Source organism: Antechinus flavipes, chromosome 5 (genome assembly GCF_016432865.1).
Source record: "Antechinus flavipes isolate AdamAnt ecotype Samford, QLD, Australia chromosome 5, AdamAnt_v2, whole genome shotgun sequence".
In the NCBI taxonomy this organism is placed as follows: domain Eukaryota; kingdom Metazoa; phylum Chordata; class Mammalia; order Dasyuromorphia; family Dasyuridae; genus Antechinus; species Antechinus flavipes.
In genome coordinates this window covers 276,578,062-276,604,488 of record NC_067402.1, presented here as the reverse complement: position 1 = coordinate 276,604,488, position 26,427 = coordinate 276,578,062, and the positions used below count along the sequence as shown (strand labels likewise).

General features: G+C 35.5%; 1 protein-coding gene across 1 annotated transcript in view; it reads left to right on the top strand.

Annotated features, from left to right (window-relative positions):
- PAH (phenylalanine hydroxylase) overlaps nt 1–16,057 on the top strand; it is a 68,673-nt gene extending 52,616 nt beyond the window's left edge. Inside the window, exons 7-13 of the mRNA XM_051961246.1 lie at nt 5,619–5,754; nt 9,048–9,117; nt 9,943–9,999; nt 10,399–10,494; nt 12,686–12,819; nt 13,277–13,392; nt 14,243–16,057. Coding sequence (XP_051817206.1) covers nt 5,619–5,754; nt 9,048–9,117; nt 9,943–9,999; nt 10,399–10,494; nt 12,686–12,819; nt 13,277–13,392; nt 14,243–14,286 — 653 coding nt within the window. The 3' untranslated portion in view covers nt 14,287–16,057. The remainder of the gene's footprint in view (nt 1–5,618; nt 5,755–9,047; nt 9,118–9,942; nt 10,000–10,398; nt 10,495–12,685; nt 12,820–13,276; nt 13,393–14,242) is intronic.
- Nucleotides 16,058–26,427: the final 10,370 nt, after the last annotated feature.

The window sequence follows — 26,427 nt, the reverse complement described above, 5'->3', positions numbered from 1 at the left end:
AAGAGACAGGAAGAGAGAAGGAAGGAAGGAAGGAGAAAAGGAAAGAAGGAAGGAAGGAGAGAGAAGAAAGGGGAAGAGAGAGAAAAGACAAAAAAGAGAAAAGTAGAGAGGAAGAGAAGGGAGAATGAGAGAGAAATAGAGAAAAAGGGAGAGAGACAGAGAAAGGGAAGGAATAAAAGGAAGGGTGAAAAGGTAGGAGGGAGAAAGAGAGGAGAAAGAGGGAAAAAAAAAGAGACAGAGAAAGAAAGAAAAAACAAAGAGAGCGAGGGAGAAGGGGAGGAAGGGGGAGAGACAGAAATAGAGAAAGAAAGAAGAGTGAGAGAGACAGAGACAGAAAAACAGAAAAAGAGAAGAAAGCAGAAGAGAAGAAAAGTGGAGAGGTGGAGATGGGAAGGAAGGAGAAAAGATATGGATTCAACTCTTAACTCTGCTTCTTACTAGCCATGTGATTATGGCAAAGCCTTTAAACTTTCTTGACTTCAATGTTTTCATGTTACCTATTCCACTTTCACTAAAAGCCCAATATTCTCTATAAGGTTTAAGTTCCCACAGACTGTAATGTCCATTTGGAAGAGCCATCACAATTTAGTAAACTGGTCCCTAGTTTGAATCTCACCTCAGACACTGGCCAGTTACTTGACCCTGCACACCTCCAGAGCAAACCAATGACCTTCTCTGCATCTTCATTTCCTTAACTATAGAATAGGCCATTGGACTTGATGAACTTGATGCTTCTAAGGTCCCATCTAGTTCTCAATAAAGTGCTCTACAACCTGTAAAGCTGTTTTGTGATCTTGTGAATGCTTTAGGAGGGGCTGATGGGAAGCGTTGGGCCTGAACTTGAGGAATGAGGAAACTCCATTCATGGAGACTGATCACTCATGTACTTTTTATAGTTTTAAATAGTCGTCTGGAGGCAATGTGATGTTAAGGGCTATTAAATCAGCACATGTTTTAAAAAGACTCAAACTCAAGTCTTCTTAGCTGGTAGTCTTTTTTTCACAATGCTACACTATCTTGTCAGTCAAGGACAATCCCTCTTTGTTTAACTGTTTAACCGACTGATATGCAAAGATTATTTACCTCATTCTCATAGGCTCAATTTTGGTCATCTCCCTAACTGAAACCCATTAAATTTTCCAATTGGGTGATTAATCTCAAGTTGAAATAGACAGTCTCTCAGTGTATGTTCCTACTACTACAGATCACAAGCCCCCACTGATGTACTTTGAACTAACAGTTAGATGATATATATGTATATTGGTGTGTGTGTGTGTGTGTGTGTGTGTGCGTGTGTGTGTGTATGTGTGTTTGTCTATATGTATGTATGTGGATATATGGATAGCTAGATATAGCTCAGAAAAGTCATTTGCTTAGATAGCACAGGAAGATCTAGAGCTGCTAAATACCCCCTCCCTAAGACCTAGGATGCACTCTCCCGCTGATAAATGTGGTTTCTATGGGAACTTAGAGTAAATGGTAACAAGGCATACGTCCATATATGTAGGGAATTCTTCTGACACTCATAAATTGTTTCTCTTGGGGAAAAGCCACATCAAGCTTCCCCTCAGGTGAAGTATCTCTGCTGGATAGGTTGCTCTGTTGAGTCCCCAGGGTCTGTTCTTCTTTATAACTTGATTCTTAATTACCAGAGGTAACACCAGCCATCTGCTAGAGCTTAATTAGAGCTCTAATCCAAGAGCTGGTTGTAAAATTTTCAGTATGAGCACTTATACCTTGAAAATCAGCAAATCTGCTATATCAGGGCTTGACTTATTGTTTTGTTGACTGTCTAGACTTACTTCAAAATGTGTCCAACATACAATTCTCCCCCAGTAGATAGCTGTTATACATTTACCAACACATCCCTGGATAACCTCTCTTTAGATTCTGTTGTTTAGTTGTTTTCAATTCTGTCTGACTCTTTGTGACCTCATTTGGGATTTTCTTGGCAAAGATACTTGAAGTCGTTTGTTATTTTCTTCTCCAACTCATTTTACAGATGAGGAAGCTTGCCCAAGGTCACACCGCTAGTAAGTGTCTGAGGCTGGATTTGAATTTTGGTGTTCCAGGCCCAACACTCTGTCTTGTCCACTGTGCCAATTAGCCAACTCTTTTTCTTGTTTACCAACTCTCCCTCTCCTTGAAGATGTCTCTAGCCTCAAGTGACTACTTTTTATCTATGTTTGTCTGGGATTATTACTGAATGTGTTGTTTTCCAAACTTTTAACATCTTTTGGCATCTCCATTAGGTGTTTTTTCATATAAGTCAGATAAGAATTGTTCCTCAAATTTATTCTTCTTATTAATTAATCTTTAATTCATTTCATTTATTCTGTTATTTGCTTCTTCAATCAAAACTTTTATTTTCTGGATGCTATTGCACAATTTCCCCAAGATACTTCTGTGAGTGTGTTTGTGTGTTCTTTTGTGAATCTCCTTTTAATTTCTTTAACATATTTGTTACAGAATTCACTTTATGATTTAATTTATCCTTTAAGATACCTTCAGTTTTATCCATGGATATTTAAATTTTCATTAAAGAGAAAAACATGTTTTTCAGGTCTCTTATGTTACAAAATATACCTTTTGTGTTATAATTTAAAATTTTATTATGCTATAGTCTGATCAAGAATAAAGATGGTAGAAGGGGCAGGATTAACAAGTCTGACTTGAGAATCAGTTGGAGCTGTTGCTGCAGGTAGAAAGCTTTCCTCAGGCTCAGGAAAATGAGAAGACCTAGGTGTCTCCTTCAGTTCAGTTGTATAAGTGATGAGGTCCTGGACACTGTTTTGGACCAAGAGAAACTAACAAATTGATCCCTCAGCAAGCAGGGAGAAGGCACTGATAGCGATCTGTTAAGCAACATGGTTCCACCCTTTGGGGAGGTTCAGTATGAAATCCAAGTTATGTCCATCTCCTGAGACCCACCCTCTGTAAAAATCCAAGTTCTGTCCCTGAGGTTAAATTTTCCCTATAAAATCTACTTGGGGATCATCCCATGGCTTCTATCCTCTTCTGGGTCACTGTACTTTGTGGTGTTTTTCTCCATGCCTCTCCTTCCCCATGCCATGTGGTATCTCCCCTAACTCCACTCTGCTTCCCAACTCCACTTCTCCTTCTTACAGCTAACACTCTTTTAGGGTGCTACATCCCTTTTAGGATTTAGCCTGCCAATTAAGGGCACACCCCAATCTCATGGGATCCTCCCTTTCTACTGAGTAATTGAGTTCTACTGAAAAACTTGTCTTTCATATGCTCTCCCACTCTATTTCATATTTATCATTCCTGGTGTCCATTGTATCCCTTCATTTTATCTGTAAACTATTCCCCTAAATAAATCTAGAGAATGGCCATTGTGAATTCTTCACATGACCAAACCCCAACTTTTGGTGCCTGTCATCATTTGGTGACAAACTTCACATCATAAGAAATTGGGGAAAAACTGAGTATCTTTATATATTCATATATATATTTTTCATTTCCAACTTTTTCATTTTTGTAAAACTTTGTGTTTCAGTTTTTTTTCTCCTTCCCTTACCTCTAATCTCCCCATGACAGAAAGCAATAATATGGGTTAAATATGTGCAATTTGATCTTTTTTAACTTTAAAGGAAACAATAAAATTAATTTTAAAATTATAAAGATTTTGTGCAGCTAGATGGTACAGTGGATAGAGCACCAAACCTGGAGTCAGGAGAACCCGAATTCAAATCTGACCTCAAACACTTAACACTTACTGTTCTGGGCAAATCACTTAACCCCAATTGCCTTGCAAAATGCAAACCAAAAAATATTATGAAAATTCTACATGTCTGTATTTACAGAATATAGTCAAAGTTGTAGTTAGAATCAAATTTGTATTAAGTAACTACATTTATAGAGAAAAGTTAAAATAAATGAATCAAGCTCCTCCTTTAAGAAAAGAAACAAAACAATAATACAAAATAAAGTAAAAAAAAGAATGATTTTAGAAAAATAAGAGCAAAAATAGAAAATTAAAATTCACAATAATTAATAATAGAGATTTTAAAAATATTGGTCACCACAAGTGACAAAGTATTTACAAATGATAAAAAGATGAAAGAAATAAGCCCTATTATAGTGAAAAAGGAAAAAAAAAACACAACAAAGACTAAAGAAATTGAGAATATTTTTTTAAAAAATTGGTGTTTTATTAAAGATGCAAATTGTTGCCCACTCACAGAGAATGTACAGTCAAAGGATATGAAAGGACAATTTATCTTAAAAGAAACATAAATTGTCACTAATTACTTCAAAAAACCCTAATCTCACTAATCATCAAAGTAATGTAAATGAAAACAAATTTGAGCTTCCACCTGACATCCGTCCAATTTGCAAAAATGATGAAAAGCATTGAAACTCACAACTTATTGGGTTGTCAAAAAAGACATCTTTATTAATTGTTGATAAAATTGCCAAATGGAATATCGTTAGAGAGGGTTTGAGCAGTACTCAATAAAAATTACAAAAATAAACATTTTCTTTGACTCAATAATCCCTTACCCCCAAGTATATCTTTTATCTGCCTCAGTCGCTGAAATCAAAATTTCTATTATTCTTATAACCTAATTACTTTAGTTTAAGACATTGTTGTCTGTGAAACTGTGAGCACCAGGAAAGGTAAGGGCAAAGAACAATGGATTTGGACTCTTAGGACTTGAGTTCGAATCATCTCTCTGCTACTTATTACTTCTGTGACCTTTCATCTGTCTGGGTCTCTCTTTCTCTCTCTCTCTTTTAATCTTATGAGTTTTGTTGTTTAGTTGTTGTAAATATGAGTGTTTATAAAGTTTTTATTCATGTCGACTCTTCATGATCCCATTTAGGGGTTTCTTGGCAAAGATACTGGTGTGGTTCCCCATTTCTTTCTCAAGCTCATTTTACAGACAAGGAAACTGACACAAAATTAAATGACTCCTCCTGGGTCACACAGCTAGTAAGTGTCTGGTGCCAGATTTGAATTTAGGTCTTCCTGACTCCAAGCCCAGCACTCTATCCATTATACCATCTAGCTGAACCAATGTGGGAGCAATAATACATATGTATATGTTATATCATTATAATGTTATACGTTTGCATATATTTTACACATATATATACAATGTATATATGATATGCATATATTATAATATATACAATGTGTATATATATGATATACATATATTATAATATATACAATGTATACATATATTATAATATATATACAATATACATAATGCATATATATATACATTGTATAGATAACATAATATATATTTTATATATAATATATATTATAATAAAATATGTAAATATATAATATATATGTATGCACACACAGATACACAGATACACATGTATAATATAGTATGTATATAGTATATATACACATATGTGTATATATGTATATATGTAAGGGTGTACACATATACAAGCATGCATATATATATTGTGTGTATCTATGGACATTCATTGCTCAGAGAAAGCCTTTGTCTGATTCATCATTTGCCCTCATGTGGACTCTGGCTTTCACCTATAGAAAAGGTCACAGGCTAGTAAGAACCTTCTCTGACCAGTTCTGCTCTCTGTCCACTTCACGTTTCTAACTTCTGAAGGCTGTACTGGATTTCGCCTCCGACCTGTGGCCGGCCTGCTTTCCTCCAGGGACTTCCTGGGGGGACTGGCATTCCGCGTTTTCCACTGCACGCAGTACATCAGACATGGATCGAAGCCGATGTACACACCAGAACCGTGAGTAGTTGACCCAAAAATCCCATGGAGAGAGGGTGTGGCAATAGTTTGAGACCATTAGACAGAACTAAAGTAAGAGTTCCTGCTTTTGATTTCTTCCTATCATTGTTGCTGTTGTTTCATTATTATTGCAATAAAATCATTTCTGGATAAATCTTACTCATCTACCCCCCTCCCCAAAGTAAATCAAGAATTCCCCCCTCCCCAATTAATCATGTCTGACTTTCTATAATTTCATCTGAAAGTTTTTGTTTTGGTAAAGATCCTAGAGTATTTTGGCATTTCCTTCTCCAATTCAATTTACAACTGAAAGTTGTAATGAAGCAAATTGGATGCCCAAGGTTACACAATTAGTTAGTGTCTGAGGCTGGATTTGAACTCAGGTACTTCTAACTCCAGGGCTGGCACTTTACTGTGCTTCCTAGCTGCCCCAGATCAAGGTTACAGTGACCACATCTGGTAATGTATTCTTCATTCTGTCCTATATATAGGCAGAAAAGAAAGAGGTACATTTCAGTATTTTTTCTCCAGGACCAACAATGGCTTTTTACAATTACAGTCAGACTTTGGCTTCCTTTGAGTGCTCTTTTCATGTCCATTCCTGTAGTCACTATCTAAATTTGTCTCCAGTGGGTTCTGATGGCATCAATACCAGGGGCAGATCTGGTTGTGTTGATGGTTAAGTGGCTGGTATGTTTGAGATTTGGATTCAGGTGCCCACAGTTCAGAGAGAGGGATCTCCCAGTTAGTGGAATTCTGGGCAAGTCACAATTTTTCAGACCTCTGAAAAATAGCTGTCCTTATTTGCTGAGAAACTGCTAACTTTAATTGATGGAGGGAGTTTGAAACAGTATTTGTAAGAGCTTAGCAGACTGTAGCACATAGTAGGTATTTGATAAATGTATTTCCTTCCTGCTCCTCTTCTTACCCCTTTCCATACCAATGAAATCATAGGTCACTTGCTTATTGTATTTATCAGGCTGTAAATGTATGGATACTTTATATTAGCCTGTTGTGTAAATGTCAAAGAAAGTAGTAAACCGCCCCCCCCCAAAGTTATTTCTTATGAATTTTGAAGTTTTTATTAGATTCAGAGAAGTTTTTAGAGGAACAGACATAACAGATAGAGCCCTAGACAGAGTCAGGAAGTTCTGGATTCAAATCTTACTTTGGACACTTAATTAGCTGCTTAAAACTCTGAGCAACTATGCTTCATGGCGACACTTTAGGCCTAAGTGTGTTGCTATCTGCAGATATTCACTGGTTCTTCACCAAGGAAATCCCAGATTATTAATGTACTGATTCTGAGAAAGATTTTAGATATTTTTGTTAGCATGGGAACAGTCACTCAATCAACAAATATTTATAAAGCTTACAATGTGACAGACACTGTGCTAAGCCCTGTGGCTACAAAGAAAGGCAAAAACATAGTTCTTGCCTTCAAGGAGTTCACATTCTAGTAGCAAAGACAACATGCAAAAAAGCCATGTAAATACAAGAAATGTACATTGTAAATAGAATGTAATAATCTCAGAAAGAAAGCATACTTTTCCTTATGCTGTTCCTTTGCTCACATCCAGTTAATAAATAATACCATTTCAACTGATTAGGAGTTAGGACCAGAGTTGACTTAACCTGTATCCAAATCTGTTCTTGTTATATACTTGCCATAGTACAAGTTTGGTGGCCACTGAGCTTCCCTCATGGAGAAAGGCAGAATAGAATCTCTATCCACCACTGCTGTAATTCTGAGTTGGTGGAATGTTTACTGGATTTGGAGGCAAAGGACCTGAATTTAAATCCTGATACTGCTACTTATTATATGTTGAATCTAATTTTTCAACCTATAAAATCAGAGAGTTGGACCAGATGGCCTTTAAGGCCCTAAATTCCTTGATCTCTTAGAAATTAAATCTCAGAATCTCAGTTTCTGCTTGGCATATTGAGATCCTTAATAGACTTTTTCCTTTTTTTTTCTTCTTTCTTTTTGCCCCTCGGCCTCCTTCTTTTAAAGGCCAAAAGGAATAAGAGAGAGTCATACTGCCAATGCCTTTTACTATATGCCTGCTTCACTATATCTTACCTCTAATACCTCTTTTTCTTTAGGAGTTTAAGTGTCAACAGTTTTATACAACTTTCTCGTTGCTCCATGTGTAGCCTATGAATGACATCTAATTTTTTTTATTCTTTTAACTTTTGATTTATTTTTAACATTGATTTTAAAAAAAAATAATTTGTTCTAAATTCTCTTCCTCCTCTTGCTCTTCTTCCACTCCTTAAGAAGGCAAACAATATGATATCAATTAGACATGTGAAATCATGCAAGACATATTTTGATAATAGCTATGGTGTAAAAAATTTAAAAACAAAAAACATAAAGAAAATGAGGGGGGGGAAGGATGCTTCAATCTCTGTTCAGAATCTTATCAGTTCTCCCTTGAGTTGAATAGCATTTTTCATCATGGATTCTTTGGAATTGTCTTGGATCATTGTCTACAAAAGAGTAGCTAAAATTTGAAACTATTCCCAAAGGACTATAAAACTGTGCATACCCTTGGATCCAGTAGTGCCATTACTGGATCTTTATCCCAAGGAAATCATAAAGGAGGGAAAAGAACTTACATATGCAAAAAATGTTTATGACAGCTCTTTTTGTGGCATCAAAGAATTGAAAAGTGAGTAGATGGCCTCAATTAGGGAATGGCTGAACAAGTTGTGTTATATGAAGGTAATGGAATATTATTGATCTATAAAATTGATGAGCAAGCTGATTTAAAAAGGCCTGGAAAGATTTACATGAACTGATGCTGAGTGAAACAAGCAGAACCAGGAATATGTTGTACACAGTAACAACAAGAATGTATAATGATCAACTATGAAGGACTTGGTTCTTCTCAGTGGTTCAGTGATCCAAGGCAATCCCAATAAATTTTGAATTAAAAAATGCCATTTGCATTCAGGAAAAGAACTGTGGAGATTGAATGTAAATTGATACATGTTATGTTCACTTCTTTTTTCTGTGTTTTTTTCCCTCTCCCCATGTTTTTTCCCTTTTGTTTTGATTTTTTTCTTCCAACATGATTGGTAAAGAATATGTATTAAGAAAAATAAAATTAAAAATTAAAATAGAAAAAAGAAAAGAGTAGCTAAGTCTTTCATAGTTAATCATTATTATGATATTGTTATTACTTTGTACAATTTTCTACTTTTGCCAATTTGCCTCAAAATCTTCCTAGGTTTTTCTGAAACCATCCTGCTCATTAATAACATGTAACTTCTGTTCTTTTTTTCAGTGACATCTGCCATGAGCTATTAGGGCATGTTCCATTATTTTCTGATCCAAGTTTTGCTCAATTTTCCCAGGTGAGGAAATAGATTTCTGTATATACCCACCAAACACTTATTGAATGTCTACTATATACAATGTACTCTTTTAGGTGTTATGGATAATACAAAAAACATGAATAAGGCAGCATTTTCAAAGAGTTTCCAATCTAGTAGGCAAGATGTTTGTATACAGATAAAATATATATCTGTTTCTCTGCTTCTCTGCCTCTCTGCGCCCCCCCCTCTCTATTTTTGTGTGTGTGTCTGTCTCTCTCTGTGTTTCTTTGCCTCTGTGTGTGTCTATCTCAATCATACACACATACACACACACACACAAACACAAACCAAGTTCACAGCTCCCAGGTTTATAACTTCTGCAAGCAAGGTAGACCATAAATATCATAAGAGATTTGGGCATAAAGTTCTGTGGGGAGTGTGGAGAGTTGAAAAAGATTATATCCAAAAGTTTTTTGGTGGGATGGGGTCATGGAAGACTTTACAACAGAAGATGCTCCTGAGCTTGCACTTGAAATATGAATAGGATTGTGGCAGTTGGGGGGTATGATCAAACTCATGCTTTAGAAAGAGTAATTTGACAGCTGTAAGGAGGATAGATCGAAGAAGAGGGAGGTTGGATTTGGGAAACTCAAAAAGGAGACTCTAGTAAAAATGTAGGGGAGAGGTGATGAGAGCCTATGTTAGGGTGATAGGCTAGGTGAGTAGAAAGAAGGGGACAGGCAGGAGACATGTTACATTGCCTCCCATTATCTCCCATTACCTCAGATACCCAGGTGACACTTTGCACAAAATAGACTTAGGAAATCAGCTTATTTAATAACACACTTTTTTTTATTGTTCCAGGAAATTGGCCTGGCTTCTTTGGGTGCCCCTGATGAATATATCGAAAAACTTGCAACGGTAATATGAGTTTTGTGGCATTTTAGAATGATTACCCTGGACCAAGAGACAATTATATCATTATAAGCAAGAGTTCTTTGACTTTTGAAGTCTGAACACCTGAAGTCAGGGAGATTTTTAAGAATCAGCATGGCACATGGGATGAAGTACTGGGACTTGGAGTCAAGAATATGTGGATTCAAATCTGCCACTTGTTAACTGGGTGACCACAAGCAAGTTACTTTCTGAGTCATTTTCCTACATATAAAATGGGAATAATAACAGTATTTACTTCATAGAGTTTTTGTGAATGGTGTGTGTGTGTGTGTGTGTGTGTGTGTGTGTGTGTTTATGTTTTTGTGAGGAATGAGGGGAATGGAAACTGGGTAGGACCTGTCTTCACCTAATGTCTCATTTTAGATCTATTGGTTTACCGTGGAGTTTGGCCTTTGCAAACAAGGTGATTCCATAAAGGCATATGGTGCTGGACTCCTGTCTTCATTTGGGGAATTACAGGTAGGTAATTTGGGCTCCACAAGAGCCAGTGACAGTTTCTACAAACTCAGGCATTGGTTGTTATTGTTGTTGCTAATGACATAGTTGTAGTTCTCTTCATGGCCCCTATCTATTAAAAAGGAAGTAGGAGTGTGGACAGGAGGGAAGGGTGAATTCTCTTATAATTATGACTTTGGGGACTTGTGGGAAGTCATAGAGTACTTTGCTTTATGACCTTTATATTCCCACCCAGTTGGCTGATTTACTGTTTCCAGAATGAGAAATTCCATAATTCTGTACTTTTGCATGGACCATGTTCCAAGCCTAGAATATGATTCTCCTTTAGTATATTTCAATGACTCAGGAAGAGAGAGTGAGGCTGACAGTTCTTTGCCTCAATTGTTACCTAGCCTTAATCACTGAATGGGTATTGACTCACTGAAACTGAGACCCCTTGAAGACTTTAGCATAAAAAATTTAAGTTCTCCCATTTCACCCAGGCCCATCTCCAGTCATCTTGATCTATATCTGGACCCACTGGACCTAGATGGCTCTGGAGGGGAAACTGAGGCAGGTGATTTTTGCCCAGACCTCCCTCACTTAAATCCAGTTCACTTATGTGTCACCTCCCTTATGTCATGATGGTCTTTAAAAAGGAAGGACAAACAACAACTGTGTCTCATTTAAATCCATTCATATCAAGACATCACTTGTAATCTCACTGGTCCACTTTGAAACAGGAAAAAAAAAAAAAACAATGACCTCTTAGAAATGCTTAAAGAAGGACTTAAGAAGACTTAGTTCTTTTTTTTAAAAAATATTTTATTTTATTTTATTTAATAATAACTTTATGTTGACAGAATCCATGCCAGGGTAATTTTGTTACAACATTATCCCTTGCACTCGTTTCTGTTCCGATTTTTCCCCTCCCTCCCTCCACCCCCTCCCCTAGATGGCAAGCAGTCCTATATATGTTAAGAAGGCTTAGTTCTAAAGGAAAATCCTTCCTGATGTCCCCTAGTTTGTATACTGCTCTCTTCCTCCAATGGGAGTTAGATGGAGCTGCAGTGGATAGTGTCTGGCATTGAGTCAAGAAGACTCATCACCTTGAGTTTAAATCTGGTGTCAGATACCAGCTGTGTGATCTTGTACAAGTCACTTATCCTGTTTGCCTCATTTTCCTGATATGTAAAGTGAGATGGAGAAGGAAAAAGCAAACCACTCCAATATCTTTTGCCAGGAAAACCCCAAATTGGGGTCATGAAGCAATCAGAAACAAGTGACTGAAAATGACAATAACAATCTTCCTTCACTCTTAGATGGTTTTATATTCATTTGTTAATATACCAGTGCTTTCCCCTAGTGGAATGACTAAAGCCATAAATGTTTAATTCTTTTAAGATTAAGTTTTAATTCTTGTCTACTATATTTTGAGGGGAAGCTTAAAGTTAGTATAGAATATATTAGGTATTTTAGAAAACATAGAAGCGTGAGTTAAAATTCTCTCTTTAGCATTTACAACCCTTCTTAACCTGGCTCCTTCCTGCTTTCCCAATCTTCTCATGCTTTATTTCCACCCCTCTCCACCAACTACTGGTCTAATTATAGTTATTCAAACATGACACTCCATCTTTCATCCCCATGCCTTTACAATGGCAGTTCCCAAACAATGAATGTTCTCTTTCTTCATCTCAGCTTCTTCCCTGGCTTCTTGCAAGCAATTGAAAGTCAACAAGTAATTATTAAGTGATTTTCATGATCTTGTCCATTCATCCTCTATATATTTTGCAATTGTTTTCCCCAACATAATAGAGATTATTAAGGTAGGGAACTATTTCATCTACCTTTCATAGGAAGCTTTTCCCAGTACCTTTCCCCAACCCAGGGCTTTTTAATACTCTAAAGGGAACAATATGACACTTGAGCTATAGCAGTCTCTCTCTCTGTCTCTCTCTCTCTCTCTGTGTCTCTGTCTCTGTCTCTGTCTCTGTCTCTGTCTCTCTCTCTCTGTCGTTCTTTCTCCCTCTCTCCTCTGTGTATCTTACATTTGATTTCATGTCATTTTAGAATGCATGGTCCATGAAGGAATAAATGTTCTTGCCTTTCAGTGTATCTCTAGTGCTTAGTACAATACCTGGCCCACAGCAGGCACTTAGTCAAAGTTTGTCCATTGATTGCTAATTGGAACAAACCCTCCATTTCTGGTTTGCAGTACTGCTTATCTGATAAACCAAAGCTTCTGCCCTTGGAGCTAGAAAAGACAGCAGTCCAGGAGTATCCTGTCACCGAATTCCAGCCTGTGTACTTTGTAGCTGAGAGCTTCAATGACGCCAAAGATAAAGTGAGGTAAGAAGTCTGCTTTCTAACAAACTCAGTCTAGGGCTGGAACTCTTAATCTTTTTTTGTATCATAGCCCACTTTGGCTTACGGACTCCTCCTCAGAATGCTGTTTGTTGCCTGATTTCATAAAGGAAAGAAATACTAAGTTTCAGGCAGAGGGTAGTAAAAATTAAGGTATATTTTTTGACATCCAAGTTCACAGATCATTTGAAATCTGTTCACACACCCCTCTGAAGGATTTGTGGACTCTCTAGGTTTAGAATCCTATGATAAAAATAATCTTACTTTCAAGGTGTGGGCCACCAACGACAGCTCTTGTCATAATAATAATAATAATAATAATAATAATAATAATAATAATAATAATAATACAGGAAAGGAATTCACCCTCCTAATTATTTTTTAAAGGAAATTTTCTTGGTCAAATTTTGGTCTTCACCCTAATTTTTGTTTTTGCTTCCAGGAACTTTGCCTCAACAATTCCTCGACCTTTCTCAGTACGTTATGACCCATACACCCAAAGGATCGAGGTTCTGGATAACACTAAACAGCTCAAAATTTTGGCTGACTCCATCAACTGTAAGTAATGGCAGCCTAAGAATTTTGTATCTTTAGATGATGACTGAAGACATTTAATACCTTTGGGCCTCAGTTTCTATTTATAAAATTTATATTTATAATATATTCATATAATTTTTTTATTTATAAAATTTATATTTTTTATATTTTATATTTATTTATAAAATATTTATAAAATAAAGAAGCTGCACTAAACAGGCCCCTTTCAGCTTCAAATTAATGATCCTATGATCTATAACAACTCAAAAGAGACCAACAAAACTGTCCACACAGAAAATAAATAATATTTTGGTATATGTTAGATATATTGGATGAAAACCTTATTGAAACATTTTTAAAAGACAGGTTAAGGAAGTTTGGGCACGCATGATCATTTTTTTTTGGCATGACCTCCTGATTCGATGAAATAACAGAACAGTATTTCAAAGTTGGATTTTCATTTTTCATGGTAGTGATGGCAACGTTCCTTCTATGCTAAAGACCTATGATTCTATGTCTCATTGACTCTTTAAAGAAGAAGGTGGCAGGAAGTCTGAAGTTCAGTATGCCTCAGTTTACCAACTAGTATTTTCTTTCCTTTTAGATTGAGTTTTCTTTTTAGGAGAACTGTCAGATTGAATGCCAATTTTATTGATCTGTGAGTTAATGAGTTGGACTGAAGTATGCTATAACTAACAGCTATAACTAACATTTTTTAAAAACTTGCTCATGGTATTTTTGCCAATCTTTTTAGGACAACAGTCAGACTGAAAGTTTGTCAATTCTATCGGTCTGGGAGTTATGGGTTGGACTGAGGGATTCTATAACTAACATTTTTTTTAAACTTGATCATGATATTTTTGCTTTGTAGGTGAATTTGGAATCCTCTGCAGTGCCCTTCAGAAAATAAAATGAAGATATAGGCCAGATTCTAAAGAATCAACTTGTTGACTATTTGTATGGAAATCCAGAGTGTTCTTTAATTATCCTATCTAAAATCTCAGAATCACAGTTTTACAAGTAATCAAAAGCTAGACATACTTCATTTAATTCTAAATGACTATATTAGCACCCACAATTCTGTTCGATTGTCCTTTAGGAATCCTCTCTGATTGGGGAAAATCATTCATTTTTTTCCTGTCTAGTTTTGACTTAGTGATCTCCCATATTCATAATGAAGTGAGTATACATTTAGGATACCAGTTATTCAAAGTTGCAATTTTGTTTTTGCTTTTTGTTGTTGTTGTTGTTGAGACTCAGATTAAACTTCCACCTCTCACTCTCAATAGTTGTGTAAGCCTGGACAAGTCACTTTTCCCTGACCTGTTGCTCTGTTTCCTGATCTATTATATATATGGAGGCATGTTGAATTTAACTTAATTCAACATGATTTAATTAAGCATTTACTCTTTGCCAAGTGTTGGAGATTAAAGAACAAAAACAAAATAGTCCTTTCCCTCAAGGAGCTTACATTCTAATAGGAGGAGGTATGACACAGGGAGAGAGATTGGCCCTGTAATTTCATTGATATAGCGAACTCTCAGGTAAGGTTTTTTCAGTCAATTCAGGTTAGTGTCTACTTTGAAATTTATAATCTTAGAGATTTATTTAAAGTACCGAGAGAATGAGGAATTTGACATAGATAAATAAATACAAAATATATGCCCAATTTGAGGGAAAGGGAGTTGAAAGAATCAGTATTTGCCTCTAGGATCTGAGATTTAGAGCCGCTCTAATTATTGTAACCTAACGTGCTCATTTTTACTCATTAAGAAGCCAAGTTCCCTATAGAAGATCACACAGCAACATATGACAGAAGCAGTGATTTAAATCTAAATCTTCTGACTTTACAGTTAGTGGTCTTACTAACATGCTAAACTGCCTTTCCAGTGTTGATTTCATAATGTTTGTGTATGGATCAATTGGGATAAGGTACCTGAAATTCTTTGCAAATGCTAAAATGCTATATAAAAGACCAACTCCTATTATTATTTCCTTACCTTGATAATGTGCCAGAAAGATTTGTCCTGCTCAGATTGAAAGACTATACAGGGGCGGTTAGATGGCACAAGAGACAGAGTGTCAGTCCTGGAGTCAAGAGGACCCAAGTTCAAATCCAGCTTCTGACACTTAGACTTCTTAACTGCGTGATCTTGCAAATCATTTCAATTGCATCACAAAAAAAGCAAGAGAGAAATGCTATATAATATTCGTACACACACACACACACATATACATATTTGTACATACATAGATATGAAATACCATATACATTGTGTTTCACATGTCATAGTATACATGCATTTATACATACGTATGTTTGTTTAGATGTATATATATTAAATACCACGTACATTGTGTTTTCATGTTATGGTATATGAATATTTACATGTACATGTATGTGTATATGTATATGTACATATCCATGAGAATCAAGCTTCCAGGCTCTGTTTTGAATCCTAACTGGCACAATTTCTTACTCAAATAAACCATTATTCCAAACCATGCTTCTTTTAATTCAAAAGACAGAAAAAACACATTAAAAATGTGCTGTTACACAGAGTCCCCTGTAATAGACATACTCCCATTTTGTTGTCCTATCATCTCTACTTCCATAGAAGGTAGAGAGACTTTTCCCTTATCTAGTATGATTTTTCTAATAAAGACTCAAAACATTTTTAGGGCACTTCTGGTGTCAGTTCACTGTGTACTTTTGTACCGGACCATTTACAACTTACAATGGGTGTGAGATAAAGAAAGCAGCTGGGCTTTGCTTTTTCTAGTCTGCTTCCCATGGTGGAGGCAGCCAAGACAGAAATCAGCTTTACCTTTATTTGGATATTCTAATGGTTTCATTGTGAAAAAAAATCTTCATTCAAAAATGTACATGAATCTTTAAGCAGCTGCATCTACCACATTGAGAGATTGTTATGATTTTCATCCAAGTGACTCAAAGCCCTTTGGCCTAAAAGTATCTATTAAATAACATGATATCCACCATTGTATATAATGTGGGACTACCATATTCTCATCTACTTTTTTATTTTCCTCGTAGACTTTAAAGTCTGGCAATGGGTTCTAGAGGTACAGTTTAAGTTTACCCTTTGAATTCACCTGAATACATTTATTTTAATTCTCAGAACTAGAAAGAATCCAGAAAAGATCCTTTGTCAGATATATGAATACTTTTTATGATATATTTTTTAAATATTAGCCTACCTAAAAGGGGATCATATAATCAAGACTATCTAATTGTATTGGGAATCTGTACCTTTTCTGTGCAGTTGGAAAAGGCTGAACTTAGGGCCAGGTGAATGTGGGTCTGAATCCCATCTCTGATGCTGTTGCTGGACATATCATTTAACATCTCTGAAACTCACATCTGTAGAGAGAGAATAATATTTGTAATACCTATGTGGGAGTTGTTATAGGGTTCTAATGATATTGTTTATGGAAACATCAGCCTTTATTATTATGGATTTTAAGCTTCAGTTAGTGGTACTTTATGATTGAATCTTTATTTTTTGTTTCATTAGGAAGTGACTTTTTGCCTTTCTTTTAAAAGATTTTTAGATAACTGAATTTAAATTGTAGTCTTTTAGATAGGGATTATTTTTAAGAAAAAAACATTATACATTGAATGAAATATCTTCTCTTAATTTTCCATTTGTAATTTACATATCTAGAGGGAACATTTACATTAATGGGATGAAAGGTTCTATCTGACAGGTAGATCATAGGATCACAGATCAGGAAGGACTTTAGAGACAATCAAATCCATTCCCCTCATTTTATAGATGAGGAAAGTGAGGTTGATAGATATACACTGACTGGCCCAAAGTCACAGCTGAATAAACACCAGTGCAGAATTTGAATTCATGTTCTCTGACTTGAGTCAAAGCTCATTTGATTGGAACATACAGATTCATTAAATATTATGAATATCTTTCAAATGGAATTAGTTGTTTTCTACTCTATGAAGTTCAATTTTGTAGTAAAGTTTTAAGAGAATGGTCTTTTAACAACAGTAGCAATCATTTAGGAAACTTGATGGAGCTTCCGCCAATGGAAGAAACGGAGAAAAAGTTTGAAATAATAAAAATTTACACCTGTGTGATAGCAGTATTTGTAACTGAGCAAGGAATTCACCTTATAATTTTCTTAATGTCTGTAATTCATCTTGGTTGAAAAGAACATAGTCATATCAAATGCAGAAATTATTCCACTGGTTATACTTTGCAAATGAACTATTTCTTTTTTTTCAAATAAACTATTTCTAAGAGAAAAAGTAACAAGAAAAAATGATCTCTACATTCTTTGAAGTCATTGAGATTTTTAAGTTACTTTTAAATTTAAATTTTTTGTTTTTTTAAAAACATAATCACTTTTCACTATTACCTCCACCCACTCACTCAACACTCCTTTTTAATATTTGATTTTTCCAAATATATGCAAAAATAGTTTTCAACATTCACCTTTGAAAAACCTTGAGTTCTGAATTTTTCTCCGTTTCTCCCTTCTTCCCTTTTCCCCAAGACAGCAAGCATGCTTATATAGGTTAAACATGTACAATTCTTCTAAACATATTTCCATATTCATCATGCTGCACAAGAAAAAATCTGATCAAAAGAGAAAAAAACACAAGAAAGAAAAAACAAACAAACAAACAACAAAAAGATAAAAATACTATGCTTTGATTCACATCCAGTATCTATATCAACACTTTTAACAAAGAAAAATGATGTTAGGTAATATAAATCAACACAGTAACTGTATCCAACACCTCCTTACCACTTACCGCTTGCCTCCTACTTGTCCTTGACATGTATATCCTGACACATTGTTTAAAACCTGTTGTTCTCTGAGATACCATTCCACACCTGTTAGATTGGCTAGATAGGGAAAGAGAATGCAGAATGTTGGAGAGGATATGGAAAAACAGGGACACTAATACATTGTTGATGGAATTGTGAACACATCCAGCCATTCTGGAGAGCAATTTGGAACTATGCTCAAAAAGTTATCAAACTGTGCATACTCTTTGATTCAACAGTGTTTCTACTGGGCTTATATCCCAAAGAAATCTTAAAGAAGGGAAAGGGACCTGTATGTGCAAGAATGTTTGTAGTGGCCAGAAACTGGAAACTGAATGGATGCCCATCAATTGAAGAATGGCTGAATAAATTGTGCTACATGAATATATTGTTCAGTAAGAAATGACCAGCAGAATGATTTCAGAAAGGCCTGGAGAGACTTACATGAATTGATGCTGAATGAAACAAGCAGGACCAGGAGATCATTACATACTTCAACAACAATACTATAGGATGATCAATTCTGATGGACCTGGCCATCTTCAGCAATGAGATGAATCAAATCAGTTCCAATAGAGCAGTAATGAATTGAACCAGCTACGCCCAGCAAAAGAACGCTGGGAGATGACTATGAACTACTACATAGAATTCCCAATCCCTCTATTTTTGTCCACCTGCATTTTTTTTCCTTCCCAGAATAATTGTACACTATTTCAAACTTCGATTCTTCTTGTACAGCAAAATAGCTGTTAGGACATGTATGCTTATATTGTATTTAATTTATACTTTAACATATTTAACATGTATTGGTCAACCTGCCATCAGGGGGAGAGGATGGGGGGGAAGGAGGGGAAAAATTGGAACAAAAGATTTGGCAATTGTCAATGCTGAAAAATTCCCCATGCATATAACTTGTAAATAAAAAGGTATGATAGCAGTGTTTGTAACTGAGCAAAGAATTCTCATTATGATAACCAGCAAGGTTCAGGTAATGGTCACTATTTGGCTAAGCAGGTGTTACATATTTGAACTGGAAGGGCAGATATTGCTTATTTTATCTGCCTGAGAAGGTGCCACATGTGGTCGGTTTTAGACAGCGGCCACTGCAATAACTAGAATTTTGAGAGACCATTTGTTCAACCCATTTTTGTATATGTCATCTATAAATTGTATCTCCTACAACATATAGAGCAATAGAAGGTTGATTGATAGGAGTAGCTTCAAAATGACCACCCAGTGATCAGAAAAAAGTGTGTTTTGAGCACAGTCCAAATGGATCAGGCTGACATCTAAAAAAAAGATGCACATTTGAATTAAGAGAAAAGAGTAAGAAGGCTAACAGAAATAATAAAAATAAAAAAAAAAACTGTGGGAAAATATCCTTTGCAAGGGGAAGTGAAATACATTTTATACTTACTATAGATGTATATATATATATATATATGTATGTGTGTATGCATGTATTTTGTATTCTGTGTTATAAATCATATATATTACACACACAAGAGAAATAATATGATGTAATATTAGATAAAGAGCAAGCCTTGGATTCAAGAAAACTTGGGTTAACTTCCTCCTTTTGATACATATTGATTGAATGATTAAATAATTTAACTTGTGGAAATCATTTAACCTCTAAGTGCATCAGGGAATTCCCTAAGAATGTAAGTAACAGAAAATTGCACTGATTAAATTGCTCACAAGAAAGTACCTTGTTGTTGTTGAGTTGTTTCAGTCATGTCTGAAACTTGTGATCCCATCTGGGGTTTTCTTGGCAAAGATACTGAAGTGGTTTGCCATTTCCTTTTTCAGCTCATTTTACAGAGGAGAAAATTGAGGCACACAGGGTTAAGTGACTTACCCAGGGTTACATAGCTAATAGGTGTCTGAGGTCAGATTTGAACTCAAATCCTCTTGATTCTAAATCTGCCACTTTATCCACCAGCCACCTAATTACCCACAAATTACCTCCAAAATTACTCTGTACAGGGAGTTAATCAAGTTAAAAAATTATATAAACAGTGTCATATAACACATTCTGTTAAAAGAGTCTGCATGACACATACAGAAAAACTATATATATATATATATATATATGTATGTATATATTTCTGTATACACACACATTTAAACAGGATCATCATAAAGTGGCTGCCCTTAACTTGAGCTACACATATACTTAAAAATCCATAAGCTTGGGGCAGCTAGATAGGGCAGTGGATAGAGCACCAGCCCTGAAATCAGAGGATGCCGAGTTCAAATCTGGCCTCAGACATTTAATACTTCCTAGCTGTGTGACCCTGGGCAAGTCACTTAAGCCCAATTGCCTTAGTGGAAAAAAAATTCATAAGCTTTTGGGTAGTATTTTTTGAAATCTCACAGATTTTATAGATCTTAATTTTGCTAGTTTTGGGAGTATAGCCTTTACATCATAGTTTTTTTTTTTTTTTTAAGGTCATCTAAGGAATATAAGCAAGTACACATAGTGTACATATAAACATTAATATAAATTCTTTTAAATGCCTCATTAAATAATTTCTATCACACCAACAACTGATTATTCTCTGTTTTAAAGTTAATCAATGGAAAAATCTTTACAAAGATAAACACCCTAGTAAAGTGATATCAATTGTAGAGAGTGCTTCAAGTTCTTTGGATAAACAACCATTATCCTTCCTTCTCTTATATACTGCATATATAAATCTTGAATCAATAAACAATCCACAAACAGTTTTAAACTGGCTACTATGGACCAGACACTGGAAGGAGATTAGTGGCAAGATGATGAGTTCTGCTTCTCAGGATCCATTGATTAATTAATAGGATGATAGGAAGTGAATACACATTGTAGGTTAATTCCAAGGAAGGGTGTTGCTAGTAGAGGTCGTGGCAGACTCTAAGAAAAGAGACTGTGGATTTCCTTCACAGGTTAATTGTACATTATTTCAAAGTCTGATTCTTCTTGTGTAGCAAAATAACTATGGATACGTATACATATATTGGATTTAACATATACTTTAACATATTTAACATGTATTGGTCTACCTGTATCTGGGGGAGGGGATGGAGGGAAGGAGGGGAAAAGTTGGAACAAAAGGTTTTGCAACTGTCAATGCTGAAAAATTACCCATGCATATATCTTGTAAATAAAAAGCTATAATAAAAAAAAGAAAAGAAACACTCTGGCCATCTTTGTGTAAGTTTGGAATTGATTTATCCTTTCACTATAAATCAGGAAAAGACTTGAGATGGAATGATTTTTCTTCTTAGAAACAAATCAAAGCAGAAGGAAACCAAGCCTTGCTGAATCCAGCATAATTTAGGACCTTAAATTTGGGATTTATATATTCCAACTCTGAGTCTCAGATAGGAAATATGAGCAGGGTCATAAATAACAGGGAGTTGAGGCAAGAAGTTGACTCCAACTCCCCTGACATCTACTCCTACTCCAAACTCAGAAGTTTTCAACTACAGTGAACTGCTTGCTTCTTATGTCAACCTTGATGACATCCAGGGACCTCTGGAGAGCAGCTTCATTCTCTTACTGTCCTTGCTATTGGACTCTCTCAAATATTTCCAGAATATCTGCCCATCTCCATTGATATACACAAGAATTCCCTCGGTTTTTCTATTTAAGATCTGGTGTTGGCTTTGGCTTTGATTGTACCAGCTTAAAACACCTTGTAACTAGAGATGTGCTGGATTCCATCTCCCGTGGGAAACACAATTTCAGCACTTTTCATGCCTCTCACTCCTTGTCCTACATAATTTGAAGTGTAAAACTCTGAGTTCCACTTATGAATGGTTTCCACCGCTTTATTTCCAAAGTGCCAAAGCCCACACTGAGATATACTGACTCACTGAAAGACATGATTCCATTTCTCCTTAGGAAAACAACGTCTATCTGATTCTTTTATCTCCTTCTTAGTTCCAACCATGCCCATGATGCTAGAAGCAGAGAGAATCGATTTTATTGTTCAAAGATTACTAAGGGATCACATTTCCAGGAAAATTACCATGACCAAAAAAAGATAGATGGCAATGTTTTGGCTTAGAGTAGTATGGATATTGGAGAATCTAGGAAGAAAGCTTGACTCTGATATATTACCTGTGTGAATTTGATCAAATCAGAAAAATCGATTATCAGTTTTTTTCATCTGATTTTCAAGGCACTGGACTTGTCTATCACTAAGACCCCCTTCCCCTTCTGATATTCTATGATCTCAAATTTGGGGAAAGGAGAAAGGGATCAAGACACTTCCTTTTGCCTAGACCGTTTTTAATGAATTTCTTTATACTTTAATTGTTTCACATCCTCTATTTTTGAGGATGTTGGTAATGGACTATTGCTATTCTTATCAACAGGGGCAGCTAGGTGGCACATTAGACACTTCCTAGCTGTGTGACCCGAGGCAAGTCACTTAAGCCCAATTGCCTCAGGAAAAAAAAAAACGAAAAAAGAGATTGTCAACAATAATTTAAATTAATTCCTTTTAATTTATGCCTAACTCCTCTGTTCTCTGAAAGTGAGAGGAAATTAAAAGATATTAATTTGATCCAGTGCTAAATTTCCAATAGTCCTCGAATCCTGCTAGAGAGAAATCCAGAAAGGTTCCTTAGGAAAAAAACCCTTTAATACCCACATTTCTCTTTACTCAAGGCAAAGAAAGAAAAGGCAAAAGGAGAAGCTGAAAGCCTCCTGGGAAAGTGGAGACTTCTGGAAGCATGGAGGTTGGCTTAGTGGGGCTGGGAAGTAGACAATTTTGCCAGTTTGGTGATTTATCGCCTATCTGCGGTTCTGCAAAACTCAGAACTTTGGACAGCGAACTCACTTTCCAAGACAGGAAATGGATGAAGGAAGGGAAAAGTAGGTATAGTGGTGGGGTTCGAGGATAGAAGAAGGGGAGGAGGCTGGAAGTGTTCTGTCACAAGGAAGCCATTTGTAAAAGGTGGGACTCAAATTCCCCCTAGTCAGTTGTTCTGACATTTTACTTAGAGTGGTAAAGTAAAAAAAAAAGAAAAGAAACAAAGAAACAAAGTAAAAAGAAAAGGAAAAAGATAGAAGGATGTGTGTTTTTTTTTTTTTTAAGATAATGGGAAGCAAATAGAAAATAGAGAAGAGTGAACTAAATGAACTGACTTCACAAAAGTTAAGAAGAGATCTACTTAGAGAGACACTGTTATACGATAGGAAGAGTGATAGATTTGGAAAACTTGGGTTGGAATCATAGTTCCTTGGCTCTTAATACATGATTATTAAGTTAAGAAATGCTCTTTGGGTTGAATTGAAAATTGTAATTCCTTGTCTAAGATTGCCAGTGTTCTGTTTGTGCTATACATAATCTAAACATTTCCATAATTAAGGAAGCTCCTCTTTGTAAAAGAGGAGCTAAGGCGGCTAAGTAGAGTGGTGGATAGAATGCTGAATTTTAAATCAGGAAGCTTTAAATTCTAATCCTTCCTCCCCAAATCATCAAATGTGTTGTCCTGGATAAGTCATTTAATCTCTTTCAGCCTCAGTTTTCCTATGTGTAAAGTGGGGATAATGACATCTACTCACAAGGATTAAATATGATCTGAAAACTTTAAAGCACTATATGAATTTTAGATCTTACATTTGGGTAAATGTACACCTTTTATTTGTATAATGTGTCAATTTTTTTGTTTTGTAGAGTATCTATCACAAACTTCCCCCCTCCTTTTTCATGAATATCACATATTATGATTTCATTATTCATTTGTAAGTCAAATAAAATCAGTTCCTTCTGTCTCCTGGTCCACAGAGACAGTTTGCAGTAAGAAAGATCCTTCTTTGGGAAAGAGATGAGATAATGTTAAAATGGCAATAACTAATGCTTCCATACATCAAATATCCCTATTTTTATTGGCATGGACAGTTCCCATTGGAGCTCCCATTCTGGGCTCCCATTGAAAGCCCTCTGATATTTGATATAGTGAAATCATAGTCCTTTGGTAGATAATATGACAGCAGTGGGGGAAAGCCAGCATCCCATGGTTAAAAACAAGAAGCTTATGCAAATTTAAGTAAGTTGGTTTCGAGCCTTTCCCACTTAATATGATCCAAAGCTTGCACTCCCCCTCAAATAGCCTTACATAAAAATTTAGAGAAATGATATCCAGAGCTTTATGAGAAAATGTTAAAAGCCTTTTCCCAAACTTAATATCCAAATTGGCAACTATTTTAAAAAATGACAAAATTCAATTCCGATGCAACTTTCATGAAATAGACTTGTTATTATATTGCCAGGTGAAGGACAAAGTTTCATTTCAATGATATATTTTCCCCAGAACCTTGTATCATGTTTTGCACACAATAGATGCTAAATAAATAGTTGTCAATTGTCAAAATAGCAGGAATTACAAGATGAGACAAATGAGGATGTTAGTAACAAATGCATACAAATGAATTGTTTTGAAAGAATCGAAGAATCAAGGTGTAGAGGAAGCAGAGATTTTTTAACTGTAACATACTCTCCCCTTCTTTAAAAAGCCCCTAACAAATGGAATTGTAAAGGTAATACTTTTTACTTATTATTAGGGGAAATTATCCTCTTTTTATTTCCAGTAGACATCATGCTGTTACCTCTGGGAGAGAATTGTTCACCTGAGAAGCTGTAAATCACACCCTCTCAAAAATTAAGAGTCACTTCTACCAATGAAACATTTGAGAAGTATAGGGTGAAAAATTTCCTTAAAAGATTAATGCTAGACAGTGACATCTTTAAAAATTCCTAAGCCAACATTTTCTACAACAGGGATTCTTACTTAACTATTTTTAAATTTACTAAATTTAAATTAGTATTTTTAAATTATCATTTGCCTCTTTGTAAATCTAGTGAACCTGAGGGATCCCCTTCCCAGAATAATGTTATTATGTGCATATAGTAAAATAGACAGACTACAAAGGAAACCAATTATATTGAGATCTAGCTATCAAATACATTAAAAGAAGACCAAATTCACAGTTCCTAGGTTAAGAATCCCTACCCTAGAGTATTACAAAAACAATTATAAATATATTTTAACCTCTCTCTTCAGCTTCAAAAGTACAGGGGAAATATTTCAATCACATATAAGAAAGATGGGCTAGTTTTTCAATCTTCCAATGCGGGATACATCCATCAGACTGTCTTTCCCAGCTTAATGATGCTCTGGATTCTGGGTCTTAAGCAGACATAGAATATAGAAAAGATTGGCACAAGTTCCCAAGGAAAATAATTACTACAAATGTCTGGTAACATAGAACAACCCAAACTGCAACAACAATAAAACATTAATCAATATGGGCCAGTTTTCAGGAGCAAGTCAGAGAAGCAAATCTGAATTGATTTACAGGCATTGCTTCTAAGAAAATGCTCTTCATTTTTAGGAACACAAGATATAATAAATACTCTATAAGCTCATAATATATTTTTATGATGTTGTTTGGCTACAAACCACTCCCTGAGCACAGAGCAGTGCAACTTGTGGGTAGGTCTTAAAAGACATCAAAAGCACATCTTCTGATATCTAGCTATGGTTTATATATGACCAGTGCTATAAAAGTCCTAAAACCTGAGGCAGGGAGCAGTATAGTATTTGAATTGGAGTCAGAAGAGCTGGATTTGAATCTTCTCTCTGCATGTACACACACACACACACACACACACACACACACACACACACACCCTTTATCTGTACTAATGTACTAATCATTTAAATTCCCTGGGACTCCATTTCATCCTCTGGAAAAAATGGGGAGAAGGATTGGATCAAGTAGGGATTCTTTCCAGATTTAAATTTATTGTGAGGATAGGGATTGTGTTGTTTTTGCCTTCCCCTACCTCCAGCCCAGAATATAATACAGCATCTGATATGTAGTAGACATTTCAAAAATCGATTTTTGAATTAATTCAAGTTATGCTGAATCCAGTGATCCATTCCAATAATTTTACAGACCTCTACTCAGTAGAGGTTCTTTACATTACTTACATAAAGAATTTTTAAAACATTTTGATGACTGCGTTTCTATATTAATTGGCTTCTTTTATAATGATGTCATTATTTTTGTGTTTTTAAAAACATCGTTCAAAAAAGGAACTAATAAGCTTTACCAGACTGTTGAAAGGGTCTATAATAAATAAAGGGGGTCAAGAATCCCTATTCTATTTCATATATTTAAAAGAAGAAAGATTTGGAGGAGAATAAAAGAAATGATCATTAAGGCTTTGGGGACGAGTCA